At 48.5% G+C, this 13381-nt stretch overlaps 1 protein-coding gene and 1 pseudogene across 8 annotated transcripts; both read right to left on the bottom strand.

Annotated features, from left to right (window-relative positions):
• Positions 1-739: 739 nt before the first annotated feature.
• On the bottom strand, positions 740-9292 carry LOC129050273 (golgin subfamily A member 8B-like). Of its 8 annotated transcripts, none has more exons than XM_054532092.1 (16): positions 9129-9292; positions 7325-7444; positions 6112-6192; positions 5228-5266; positions 4915-4962; positions 4746-4830; positions 4544-4650; positions 3454-3540; positions 3239-3346; positions 2946-3033; positions 2307-2563; positions 1856-2077; positions 1672-1772; positions 1489-1589; positions 1226-1381; positions 740-1163 (listed from the first exon to the last, which is right to left on the bottom strand). In XM_054532092.1, the coding sequence occupies exons 1-16, from the start codon at positions 9174-9176 to the stop codon at positions 937-939; spliced, it is 1875 nt and encodes a 624-aa protein (XP_054388067.1). In that variant the 5' UTR covers positions 9177-9292; the 3' UTR covers positions 740-936. The 8 variants fall into 8 exon arrangements, with proteins under 8 accessions (XP_054388067.1, XP_054388070.1, XP_054388071.1 ...); XM_054532095.1 differs by having other exon boundaries at positions 740-1139; positions 1229-1381; XM_054532096.1 differs by having other exon boundaries at positions 1856-2047.
• On the bottom strand, positions 8539-9110 carry LOC134760197 (transcription factor E2F7-like; annotated as a pseudogene).
• Positions 9293-13381: the final 4089 nt, after the last annotated feature.

Raw genomic sequence — 13381 nt, 5'->3', positions numbered from 1 at the left:
AACAGGTAACATGAACTCTGACTTTAAAATGTATTATAGATACAAATGCTCTAAGCTAGGAAAGGTTTTCCACATCCACAGCCAATGATGGGAGCCTTTCATTCCTCAGAAATAAGCCCTTGTTAGGTCATTGGAAAAGAGTACAACTGCTGCAGCTCACGATGCAATATCTTCACGAGCCCAGAGCATATACAAATCCTAAGGGAACTGCCACAGTACAGTGCTCATTCTTGGCACCAGAACAAATGAAACACACTTTATCCTGCACATACCTGCCAGAGCAGGCCACTTTCCTCTTCTGTGAGATTTAAAAAGCTCCCCCAAAAGGTTATTACTCCCATCACCAATACACAGAAAATGAAGGAAAGGCTGTTTGCAGTTCTCAGCCTTTAAACAGCTCTAAATGTCAGTACTCATAGTGGCATATTACAAAGTAATAAACAGTGCACACTTGAGGGCAAAGCACATATTGAGCTCTTGAAGAGCTCACTGTGATTAAGATGAGATCAAACATAATAGCAGAACATAAGCAAATTTTATCTGAATTCTATAATGAATATGCACACTGCAATAACATTAAAAAAGCATGGGAGCCTATTTCAAACCAGCGAGAAGAGTTTTGTGCGACGACTGGGTCTTTGTGTGTTTGAACTCCCACCATGTAAGGGCAAACTCAATATGCATGCTAATGCCCTACAATTATGAAATTAAAAAAGAAAAATGCTAAAGGATGCCAGAGTGAACATCAGTGAGAGCCACAGAGACCCACTCTCCTTTAATTTTCTACAAATAAACTTAAACTATAAATTAGAAACACAAATAATCATGAGTGGCTGTAACATTCAAATGAAGTACATGAATTGTGTAGGAGATTAACCCCGTAACTTTGTTTCATTTTTAACAATGTCTTGAGCAGCTCTTTGATGATGGTGGTATTTATCTCCTTCCTCTGGGCAGCCAAGCCCAGCAAAAGCATGGCACACAGGGGTTTCTGCCCAAGCCTGGGTGCTCTTGGTGGTCCTGCATCTCACCAAGGAGCTGCACGATTGGCTGTGCAGTAGGGTTGTCCTGGGAAGAACCCTCCCTGGCTTCTCCTTGTGCAGGCTCCACGCTGTTGGTGAGGCTCACCTCACAAAGATCTTTGGAGAGAGGGAGGCGGGGATCTGAGTGGAGTGATAGCCCCCCATGCTCCTGCCTGCTCACCCCACCTGGGGGCTCTACTCACCACCATGCATGTCGGCAGCCCCAAGCTCCTGGGGGGCTGGGGCTCCTGGACCGGGTTCAGCAGCAGGGTTCCGGGCAGCGGCCAGGAATTTGCCGTGCCCCTCGTTATAGTTGGCACAAGCCGCAACACCATCTCCTGCAGCTCCAGCAGCTTCACCTGAAGGGAGGGGTGCTCAGCTGTCAGGCCGCTGCTGGCACTCACCCTCATGCCCACCCCCACCCGCACCCCCACCCCTACCCCCACAGGGATGTTGCACACCCTACCTTCCCCTCCTCCTTGTCCTGGGCCAGCCTGATGATGTCCTCCTCCAGGTGCTGCGTCTTTGGCACTGCCCCCTGGCTCTGTTAGAAGGCGATGCACTTTCCTGCGGGAGGAAAGGGCTCAGACGCTGGGGCCCCTCCCACAGCCCTGCAGCTCCCCCTGCCGTGCCCTGGTCTCCCACTCACTGATGGCATCTCTCTCTCCAGTACTGGATGAATCGAACTTCCAGTTTCTCCACATGTTCCCTCAGGTCCGCCTTCTCCTCCAGGAGGTCCATAAGGCCGCTCTGGAGCCAAAATTATGGGGTCACATCTCAGCAGCGACCTGCCTCACCCCTGCCCTTCTTGGCCCATGCTAGGACTCACTCACCTCCAGCTTCTCCATGACTTCCCGCAGGGCCCGGAGGGTCTCCCCACTCACAGACTCGCCCCCAGCCCCCGAGGCTGGGGCTGCTGCCTCTGGCTCCTTCTGGGCTGAGGTGACCGTCTCCGTCACCTGGCCCAGCTTCTCCTGCAGCTCCTTTACTTGCTGCTCCCACTGCAGGGCGCTCTTGTCCTCGTTCTTCTGGACAGAGAGAAGCAAGTTCTGCAGCTGGAGACCCCAGAACTTGGTGTCTGCCTCCCATGGCACCGGGAAGGGTGGAGGCAGGTTAGAAAAATACTCTCCTCTCTCCCACAGCCACCAGAGCAAAGCTCTGGCTCACGGGTGCCTTTGAAGGTAATATTTCATGTGAGGGCTGCACTGCCCCATTTTGCAGGTGGGGAAACAAAGGCCTGGAGGGCTAGGGAGGAGGGCAGGCTCCCCAGGTGAGGCAACCCACCAGCTCCTTGTAGTCACTCTGTGGCTCGGCCAGCTGCTGAAGCCTCTTCTCCTGTTCCCGAAGCCTCTCCTGCTGCTCCTGAAGCCTCTCCTCCTGCTCGCGAAGCCTCTCCTTTTGCCCACGGTTCAGGAGATTGATGCGCCGATTGTTTTCCACCTGAGCCTGGAGCTCTCCTGCCACTCTCTCCAGCTCCTTCCTCAGGTCTTGCAGCTCCACCTCAGAGGGCACTGCTGGGGGATCCGGGAGCAGTGGTTCAGCTGAGAAAGGAAGCAGACCATAAGGGCCTCTGGATTCTCAAAACAAAAAAACAAAAAACAACAAAACACCCTCCTCTTGGCGCACAGCTCCTCTCAGGCCCCCCAAACTTGGCCTCACTGCTAATGATTCCTCGCACCCGGATGGTAGCCAATCTTCCAAACCACTTTCAGATAGAGAGCACTGTGGGTGGCTGACAATGGGCCCTCTTTGCTCATTAGGACACTGAGGCTCATGGAGATGACAAGACTTGTCTCCTGGCACAGACCTCTTTCCCTCTGCCTCAAAGCCCTGCCATCCACCCACCTTCCTGGGGCATTCTAAGCCACCCCCACAGCCCTCTGATGCCAGTCCTGCTGCCAGGTCATGCCAGTCACATCTTACCCGTCTGGTTTTTGAGTTTGGACAAACTCCTCTCCAGCTCTTCTACCCGATGCGTATCATGCTTCTTCGCCTCCTTCAATGTGCAAACCTGCCCAAAGCACAGGGGGAAAGGGCCCTGGAGAGAGGGGCTGGTGGCTGGACAGGCTCCCATCTCCCTCTCTGCCCCCACCTCCACAAAGCCCAGACCCAGGACCACCTCTGGCTGCACTATTCCCATTTTAAAGATGCCCAGAAAGATCCAGTGACCTATCTAAGTTGTTGGGGGGGCGGGAGGCTGAAGGGTCAGATCTCACCTCCTGCGACATTTTCCTCATCCTCTGCTGCCACTGGGCCCTCTCTCCTTTTATTTGTAGTGCATATTGATCTCTCTCCAGCTGGACTTCTTTAAGTGACTCCTTCAACTGCAAGAATGGGCACAGAAGTTAGGAAAGGCTGTCACTGGTCCTCACCTGCTCCTGGCCACTTGGGGTCATCTTCCTTCCACATCCCTCCCTCTGCAAAACCTCACCTGTGTCACGTGTCGTTTCAGCAGTATCTGCTCCCTTATGGACTGCTCTAACTGCATCTTCATAAGTGCTTTACTGCGGCTCGAGAACTGGATGGTGAAGAGTGAGAAGTTTCGATCTGGGGAGCCTGGGCCATTCCACACAGTGCCCCTTAAAAGGGCTAGGGCTAAACCCAATATACAGCTTGGCCAGTAAAGACCAAGGCATTTCCAAGCCCGTGGTCTGGTTTTGAAAAAAACTCAGTGAAGTTGGAAGGGACGAGGAGAGAGGTCAGATAATATTGCTATTGTTATGACTATCACTGTTGGAACCTTTATGGAGAGCTTCAGCAGGTACCTCGCTAGCAATCCCATTGAATCCTCGCAACCACCATGGGAGACAGTTACTATGATTACCTCTCTTGGGTAGATGAAAAAACATGGAGTATTTGAGGTTAAGTGCTTGCCTAAGATCACTTAGGCAGAGCTAGGATTTGAACACCCAGGTCTATCAGATTCTCTAAGCCCATTTTTCTTGCTTGGGGTGGGGGCAGAGTCAGGAAGGGAAAAATTAATCTTTTATTCACTTTTTGAAAGGATGATACATTCACATAGTCCAAAACTCAGAAGGTATAAAAGGGAAGTATCTCCTAGCCACCCCGTTGCTCTCTTCTGAGTTGTTTATGGACACTTGCAGACATGTTTTATGTATATTATCATAGTGTGTACACACACACACACACACACACACACGTTTCCTCTCTCTACAGAAAAGGTAACATACTAAGGGTACCCTTCTGTACCTTCACAGTATAAGTACCCAATACCCCACACCCCACCTAGGACTTGGCCAAGACCACGGCCAGGTAAGGGCAGGACAGCCACTTGGCCTCCAAGCTCTGCATCCAGTGCTCGCTCCCCACCGTGCCCCCCAACTCACCCACAGCAGCTGACTCAGCCTCAGGCTGCCTCTAACAACCATGCACAAAAGCAGTGAGAAATGGCCATGCTGCCTTCTGGGCAGGACACTCCATCCTGCAGAAGGGACCTTTAGGCTCACTCCTCCATCTGCGAAGCCGGGCTCCCAGGGGACAGCGCAGGTGGTTGGACTCACCCCATCTGGCTTCTTCTGCGTGGCGACGACAGCACAGAGAGCCCGCTCTAACTCTCCTGTACGCTGTGATGAACGTTGCAGGCGGCCGGCCAGATCCCTGGACTCTTCTGTAATGACAGAGTTGAGATGGTGCTCAAAGGACTCCCCCTACAGACCTGTCAAAGTGCCAGGTTGAAGGATGACAGGGTGCCCAGATTCTCACCTTCAAAGTATCTGAGAGAACGTTTCGTGCGATACAGGTCCGTATTTAGTTTCTTGTTCTCTATGTTCAATCTCTGGATTTGAACCTTTGGGAGAAAAGCCAAGCAAGTGCTGAAATGGAAAGAAACACTCTCCGGAGGACAGGAGGAAACTTCACACCCTCCACTCACCTCTAGCTCCCTTTGGGCTTTCTGTTTCTCACTGTTTGCTTCCTTTTCCTATAAGACGAGGAAGACAGAGCTCTTACCAGAGAGAGGCAGAGATGGCACAGCAAGAGACATGCCCCCAGAATGCCACCAATGCCCCAGGACAGACCCACCCATGGGACCAGGTTATCAGGGGCCCTGTGGGGATGGGGTGGAATCTGAGGAGTGAGCCTTCTTCCCCAGGCTGGGAGTAGGCGAGACGAGACTGGGGCCTCTACATCTGAGTGTCCCCCAAACCCAGCAGTCACGTCATGAGCACACAAAGAAATCACGTTACTTCTTCCAGCTGATGTTCCACTTGTTTCTTCTGTTGTTTCTGTGGGGAGAGTCAAATTAAGGTGATGGAGGGTGGCCCCCTCAACTCTATTCCCCAGACAGGAAGCGGTAGGCAGGGGCCAGGAATGGATTATAAAGGCAAAGTTCTCAGACCCAATGGGAACAGGAACTGTTCCTAAGCTCCCAAGGACAGAGGATTTGGGTCTTTGTTGGTTTTCAGCCACAGCCACAGAACTCAAAGTATGAATCAGGAATCTCTAGAGAAGACAGTAACATAAACCTCTAGAGATGGAGTTTGAGAAAAGCTCCCCCTGCTGCCAGCTTGTGATTTAGAAAAGTGCGTTCATTCAGTAAACATTTACTGAGCACATACGGGCCAGGTACGGTTCTTCACAGCAGATATAGGATGAAAAGGACAGACAGGAGCCCTTGGCCCTGAGGTTTCCATTCTAGGGGGCCTTTAAATCTCAGACTCTCAGAGCTAACAGAGACCTTTGATACTCACTACCTCCTCTGGAAACATGAGCCCAAAAAGGAGAGGTGGCTTGTCCAGAATCAAAGATCAAATTAGGGACTGAGTCATGGCAGAAATACAGGGCCCCTGACAACCAGTCAGGCCAGCACTTCCCCAAGAGGCAACAATGCCAGGGCATGTATAGTAAGGACTCGAGTAGGGACGTCTGGAGAGGAGAGAGTCGGCAAAGAGGGCAGCAAAAGAAGAGCCATGCTGCATGCCCTGGGGTCCCTCCAGGTGAGTCCTGGGTGCCCCAGCTCCCTATCTGCCCTTGGTGCCAGGGGCCCCCAGCCCCCTTCTTCAGGGCCCCAAGGGGAAACTGGAGCCTAGGATTGGCAGCGTGGAAACAGGGGACCCCACTGGACTCTTACCAAAGATTTGATGGTGTTATTCAGTCGACTGATTTTTACGGACCTCGAGTCCAGGACTGCTGCTTGTTCTTGGCGTGGGCTCTGAGGCGCATGCAGAGAGGAGGAGGTGGAGGAGGAGTTGGGGGAGAGGTAGAGAGAACAATCATTAGGGCTGGGGTGTGTGTGCGCTGTCTCAGCTGGCAGAGGGGCACCCAGTCCCCGCGGTGGGAGGAGGTTGGAGGGCTGGCCTGCGGGGTCACTGCACCTCCACCCAGAGCCTCCTACCTCCAGATCCTTCAGGGTAGCAGATGATGTAGGGCCCTCCCCGTGGATACCTGTTGCTGACTACAAGACATGAGAGTGCACACGGAGATGTTCTGTCCCAATCATTGTCTGAGCCCTCCGACTTTCTTTCTTCCCCATCAACTGGCAACATTTTCTTTTCTGCCTGTCTTGGACCCTTTGTCCCATAACTCCTTTATGCTAACTTCTCTCATGGTTCTTATCTCCCCACCATCCCATCCTGGGGCCCTTTCAGTGACTCCTGATGGCAAGTGACTGTTCTCATTGTCCTGGCTTCCCCTTGAGACTGGGGATGAGGAAACTCAAACAGCAAAGACCATATCCTGGGTGTCCTGGGTGTTGACAGCAGGCCATGTACTAGGGATTAACATAAAATCAACAATTATAAATCTCATTTAAACTGCACAAATACAAGTCCAACAATACCACCTCTATTATACAGATGTGAAAAGAGAGGCCCAAAGAGCTCAAGCAACTTGCCATAAATCATATCCCTAGCAGACGGAGAGGCAGGATTCAAACCCAGAATTCTTTTCTTTTTTGAAACGGAGTCTCTGTCTTCCAGGCTGGAGTGCAGTGGCGTGATCTCGGCTCACTGCAAGCTCTGCCTCCTAGGTTCACGCCATTCTCCTCCCTCAGACTCCGCAGAAGCTGGGACTACAGGCGCCCGCCACCACGCCCGGCTTATTTTTTGGTATTTTTTAGTAGAGACGGGCTTTCACCGTGTTAGTCTGGATGGTCTCGATCTCCTGACCTTGGGATCCACCTGCCTTGGTCTCCCAAAGTGTTGGGATTACAGGCGTGAGCCACCGTGCCCGGCCAAATCCAGAATCCTTAAGCACTAACCAACAGTCCATCCACAGTCTTAACAACTGCCCTCTACTGCCCCTTGGGCCCCCTGTCCCCAGGAGCCTGTCCAGGCGAGACTCACAGCCTCAGATGAGTGGCAACCACCAGAAGTGGCTGTCTCAGGGCTACTGCCATTTGCTTTCCTGTTCCTCTTCGCTGCTGCTGGAACACCAGGGCTGTTTCTCTGCCAATATTCTTTTAACTGTGGGAAAGAAGAGCAGTAATACTCATGAGAAACATCAGCCCCTACAGCCACATCCTCCTTTATAGTTTTTATAAAAGACTCTTATATACCATCTGATTTAATGACACCAACAACTCTATAAGGTGTCACAATCATTTAGGGACTGAGAGGGATTGATATCATGGCTAGAAAAAAGAAAAAAGAAAAAGAAAAAGGTGATACTGGAACTTGGAAGCTCAGTCTTCTGACTCTAAGCTCTGGGGTTTTGCCAAGAATCAGCAGCTGCCAGGGACTAAACCCAGAGGCAGAGGTAGAAAAGTATACATTAAGTAGGCAGGAGCTGTATGTCATGTGGTTTAGAGTTGTACATCCTCACACGTCTGTTAGTGGGAAGAAGTGCCCCAGTACCTCCCAAACTTTTATATCAATGTGTCCTCATGGCAGAAGGCAGCCTTTTAGTGAAATCTGGGAATTTATCAGAAAGAGGACAAACCAAGCCTCATTTCAGAGAGAGGTCTGGTATACTCTTAGAAACCTATGGGACTGCCATCCCTAAGTACATTCATGTTTTTTCTCTTGATCTCAAGAGAATCAGAGGAAACTGATGCTTCAGAAAGGTGTCCCACATTTATCCTGTGGTACTCAAAGTACCCAAGGTTGAGATAATATGAGGAAGATTCAAGCTGTCAAGTTCAGTTTCCCAAGATCTATTCCACAGAAGATGAGCAAATCTCACTTCAGAGACCACTGACTGAAGGGCAGTCTTGTCCCAGAACCATGGAGAATTAGAATATGAGGTGGAGAACTCAGAAAAAAATGTTAAAATCTCTCTGGAAAGTAGAAGCCTGGGAGAAAACCAAACCAAAGCCATTCTCCCATCGCCACCCAGAGATACTGTCAACGTTTTGAGCTCACGGGGGAAGGTAGGCTTTTCCCACTGTCAATGTCTTTTAAGGGAGTCAGGCAGCCTGAAACCTCTTGCTCCTGGGTCCCATAGTCTCCATTCCCCTTCCAGCTGGAAATTTCTGCTGTGACCAGAAGAACCAGAAATGGTGTGACAACGTTTAGGGGACTGGGTCATAAGACCAAGGCCAGTCTTGCAGTAATGACAGTTAGTAGGCAGACTGTGACATCACTACATTCCACTCCTCCTAGTGCGGGGGAGGGACCACATCAGCGCGATGTCTGAGTCGCCGCTCCACGATGCGGGAGGGAAACACAGGGTTGTGACCCAGGTCCTTGGAGATGCCAGCACAAAGAGCCCAGGGAGGTCGACCTTGAGGCAGCAGGAGGGGAGGGCAGAGTCTGCAGCAGGGAGCCCCAGGAGTCACCAGCCCAAAGTCACCCAGGGACAAGCGGTGAGGGCGGGGCCTGGGGGGCCCAGGTCCTTGGAGACGTGAGCCCAAAGAGCCCAGGGAGGTCCAACTTGGGGTGGCAAGAGGTGAGGGCCCAGTAATGGAGTGGGGAGCCCCAGGAGTCACCCGTCCAAAGTCAACCTGGGGTGATTGGCGAGGGCAGGGACTGAGCTGTTTGCTGAAGGGGCAGGGCTGACTGACAAGACTTTTGTAGGGGAGCCCAGAAGGGCTGGGGTTGGGGGGCAAAGTCCAGTGTGCCTCAGGAGTAGTATGGACTCTGGCAGCGGTCTTGTCGTCAGAGGGGATCTGTGGCTGAGTTGGGGAGTCATGACCTGGTACGTCTTTACCTTTTTCTTGGCTGCAGCTAATTTGCTCTGTCGAGTTTCTTCTGCCATTGTGGGGTGGGGAGGGAGGCGGGGTTGGGGCCACGTCAGCGAAATCCCAGCGAGCACCGATCAACACCTCCAGTCACCTAGCAGGCAGCTGCGTAACTGAGCCAGAGGAGGCGTAACCAGGGCCACAGTAGAATGCGGAATAGGGGTGTGGCCTTAATGCTCCAAGCCCATTGGTCAATGAGAAAGACGAAGTGGAAAGGGGGCGTGGCCAGGCAGCAGTGTGTCCAGAGGGACCTGTGGCTCATTAGGAAAGCTGCCCATGCAACCACTGTCCCCACCCACTCTGAGAGAGGGGAGGGCCTGGCTTTTGCTTTAAAACCTTTAAGACTTTAAAAAACATATGTGTGTACACTTTATATATATGTGTGTGTCTCTCTGTGTGTATCTATGTGTTCCTCCAGAGCTGTCTTCATCAACCAGCTTCTATGCAAGGTCTATGATTTTGGCCTATACCTTTCATCTTCAAATACTGTACAAAAATTACCAGTATTACCTGAACTGAGATACAGATCCTACAAAAGTGGGAAATCCATAGCATGCTTGATGATTAATGAAGCAGACTATATTATCCAACATTCCAATAAGATAAAATAATCAAAATGATTCCTTTTTTGGAAAAATGTTTCTCTTATTCTCCTACATTATTATTAAGCTTTTTTTTTTAAAACAGGAAAGATGGTTAATATCTGTAAAAACACAAAGCTTTTGGGCTGGGTGCGGTGACTCACACCTGTAATCCCAGCACTTTGGGAGCCCGAGGTGGGTGGATCACCTGAGGTCAGGCAGTAGAAGTGTGAGCCATCACACCCGGCCAGCTTCATTTTAGAACTCTTTCCCCAGCACTCCATATGTTATGAATAATTCCTTTCTTCTTGTTTGGATAGCATTTTAGTCATATCTCTATTACCCCACTTGTCACATGATAATCAGTGGCTCACCCATCCATCTCCCTTGATTGCTCATGGGCTCCTTGAGAAGAGTCTGATTTTCAGCACCTTGAACAGTGTGCGACACATACATGCTTCATATGCAGAGAAGGAAATGATTTCACTACAGCGTAATTATTCCCAGAATTCAATGTCTGTATTTCTAAATTGTTCCAGATACTCTGCCAACAACCTGAGAATGTTATGTTTCTTCCCCAAAACTTCCATCCATTACTGTGTGTCTATGGTCATAGTTAACTTGATTGTGACGTCACCTTTGGCCAAACCCATTAATAGATTTTTTTTAGGTGATTTTTAATTTTAATTTTTGATTTTGATCATTTCTTTTCTGTTTTTTAAAGCTAGCAGTGTTTGATAAACTTCAACATCTCTATATCCCTGTGTCTTTGACCCTGCTGGTCTCTGCTTGGAATAGTGTCTCAAGGTTTTAGTCACTTGGAAAAAATTTCTACTCACCCTTAAAGAATCAGCATAAATAGGCTGGGCATGGTGGCTCATGCCTATAATCCCAGCACTTTGGGAGGTGAAAGTGGGCAGATCACCTGAGGTCAGTAGTTCCAAGACTAGCCTGCTCAACATGGTGAAACCCCGTCTCTACTAAAAATACAAAAAATAGCTGGGCATGGTGGCAGAGGCCTGTCATCTCAGCTACTCGGGAGGCTGAGGTAGGATAATTGCTTGAACCTGGGAGGCAGAGGTTGCAGTGAGCTGAGATCGTGCCATTGCACTCCATCTTGTGTGACAGACTGAGACATCATCTCAAAAATAAAAGCTTAAATAATACCTTCTCTGAGAAGCCTTTATATTTTCCTATTCTTTCAGGAAGTGTTGAAAATTCCTCAACTTTTGAAACATTTATGCCTCTATTACTATGTATCAGGCAGTCAACTGAGTGCCTAGGATAGAAAGATGAAACCGTAGATCCTGCCCTTATGGAGCTCATGGTCTAGTATGGAAAACAGCCATATGAACAAATAACCACACTATAGGTCTTCAGAGCTCAAGTCCTATGCTAAATACTGTGAAATTAATGTTCTGTGAGGTTTTGAAAGTACTAGGGCCAGAGACAATATGGCTGCTTGGATGACTTTCCATCCAAGTTAACATTCGGCCCTCATCACAAAGGGAATACATGTGTGCCTCTTCCTTGCAACCCACCAGTGCCTAACACATCATATCACCACTTTTGAAATTAGGAAACAGGCTCAGAAGTCCAAGAGCTTGACCAAAGTAACTCAGCTGGTAGGTAGCAGAGCCAGGTCAGTATGATTCTTCTTCAATATCCTGCCAGCTACATGGGCAAGTGGCCTCAAAATCAACAAAAGTAAAGGTGGACATGCATCAGTGGAGAGAGGCTCAAAAGGAGGATTTTATACACAAGAATAGAACAGAAATATTCTGGAAGTATATCTGTGCATGTGAAGCAGGAGGGGGCACACCAGGTTTCACCCTGGCCAAGTGAATCTATAATTCCAACCTAGGCCTCGCCCCCTGAGCTCCAGACTTAGCTATCTGTCTTTCTTACTCTAATATAAAATCCACAGGGCAGGACCTTAATCTCTAGCTTGTTCACACAGATTAAAGCAGAGTCTCGCTTATAGTAAGTACTTAATAAATACATGAATGAATAAGTAAATGATCAAAGAAGCTAAAGAAACATTCCACACTCTTGGGGGAAGGGATTATCATGAAACAGACCCTAGCAGTCACTTACAAATACAGTTGACCCTCATTATTTGTGTATCCCATATTTGCAAATTAGCTTACTTGCTAAAATGTCTTTGTACTCCCCAAATTAATACTTGTGGCACTTTCAAGGTGGCTCCTGGATAGACACACAGTAGTGAAAACTCTGTCACTCTTTGCACATGTCCCAAGCTAAGGTCAAATAAAGTGACCTTGGTCTGCTTGTTTCAACTCTCATACAAAGATGACCTGAGCACAGCGACAGTAGAGGACACTGCAGGATAGTGCAAGAAGCTGTGGCTCTGGGGCCAGTTGGACGGGGTCTGAATCATAACACTGGCACCTGTTAGTGGAGCAGCCTCATACAAATCGCTTGCAATTCTGTACTTCCTTTATTCTTTTAGAAATAAAGAAAATTCAATCTACCAGTATGAGTTGTTTTTAGGAATTAAGATGATAACCTACATGACATATGTATTTATGTACATATTTACCCTGGAAACGAGGGTTTGCTATTTGGTTAACTCAGTGTTCCAGGCAACTTTATAGAATATTACTACTGCAAATAATAAGAATTGGCTGTAATTATTTATAAAGAAATAACAGAGATGTAGACAAAACAATTATTTGGATGAGCTAGAGGCAGGCTTCAAGAAGCTTCTGAAGAAACAGAACTTCCGCAGGCACTTAAGGTGTAGAAAAGGTTTACAAGGAGATAGAACGGCACCTACAGAGGGAGGTCCAGGTAGGGTCAGGAAATGGCATTTCAGGAAGTCTAGAGCAGTAGAAGATGAGGCCAGAACATGGTGCCACAGTGCTTCTCTGCACCCTGTATACACCCTGTACTGCAGAACCTCACTCTCCGCATTTAATTCTTGGTTTCCAGTTCTCTCTTGCATTAAACTGTGAGCCCCTCAAGGTCGAGGTCTCTAAGAAGAAGCCATAGCTACAGTCCTCTAAATTTGAAAACAAGTTATTAAACACAGATACACCCAAGAAGACCGTACAAAAATAATGTTGGATTTCAATTGCAGTCATAGAAATTCACAACTGGTATACATTTGCAATCTGCCCAGGATTTTTCTCTGATGACTGCTGTAACTCTGTCATGAACCCTTTTCATTGTTTTAGACACCGAGACATTTGTTAGAATGTTTGGGAAAGACATTCTAAAAGAGCAAGAAAGATCTTGATCTTTTTTGTGTAACTGATTGATTGGTTGACTGACTGAGATGGGATCTCATTATGTAGCCCAGGCTGGTCTAAAACTCCTAGATTCAAGCGATCCTCCTGTCTCAGCCTCCCAAGTGGCTGAGACTACAGGCACATGCCACCATGCTGGGCTCTAGCGTGATGTATTTATAAGGCTTAAACATATGGTTCATTATACAAGGCTGCCACCTCAGAGTAAAGATTTTTTTAAATTCACCCTAATAGACTTATTTCTCTATATGCAAGATACAATTTTACCGTAGTAAAACACAAGGAAACATACTGATATACATATATGTTACAAAGAGGATAAAAAAAGCAATATAATTTTCTCCACAAAAGCTTGCAAAATCCTGGCCA

This window comes from Pongo abelii, chromosome 16 (assembly GCF_028885655.2).
Source record: "Pongo abelii isolate AG06213 chromosome 16, NHGRI_mPonAbe1-v2.0_pri, whole genome shotgun sequence".
Taxonomy (NCBI): domain Eukaryota; kingdom Metazoa; phylum Chordata; class Mammalia; order Primates; family Hominidae; genus Pongo; species Pongo abelii.
The sequence above is the reverse complement of the archived record's forward strand: the minus strand, read 5'-3'. Positions and strand labels throughout refer to the sequence as shown.

What these genes read in the sequence shown, in the direction of transcription:
- LOC129050273 (XM_054532092.1), bottom strand. Translation starts at nt 9,176, where the DNA reads ATGGCAGAAGAAACTCGACAGAGCAAATTAGCTGCAGCCAAGAAAAAG. An exon ending in TGGAACATCAGCTGGAAGAA is followed by an intron (nt 4,963 to 5,227) that starts GTAACGTGATTT and finishes CTCGTCTTATAG; the next exon opens with GAAAAGGAAGCAAACAGTGA. An exon ending in TGAAACGACACGTGACACAG is followed by an intron (nt 3,347 to 3,453) that starts GTGAGGTTTTGC and finishes CCATTCTTGCAG; the next exon opens with TTGAAGGAGTCACTTAAAGA.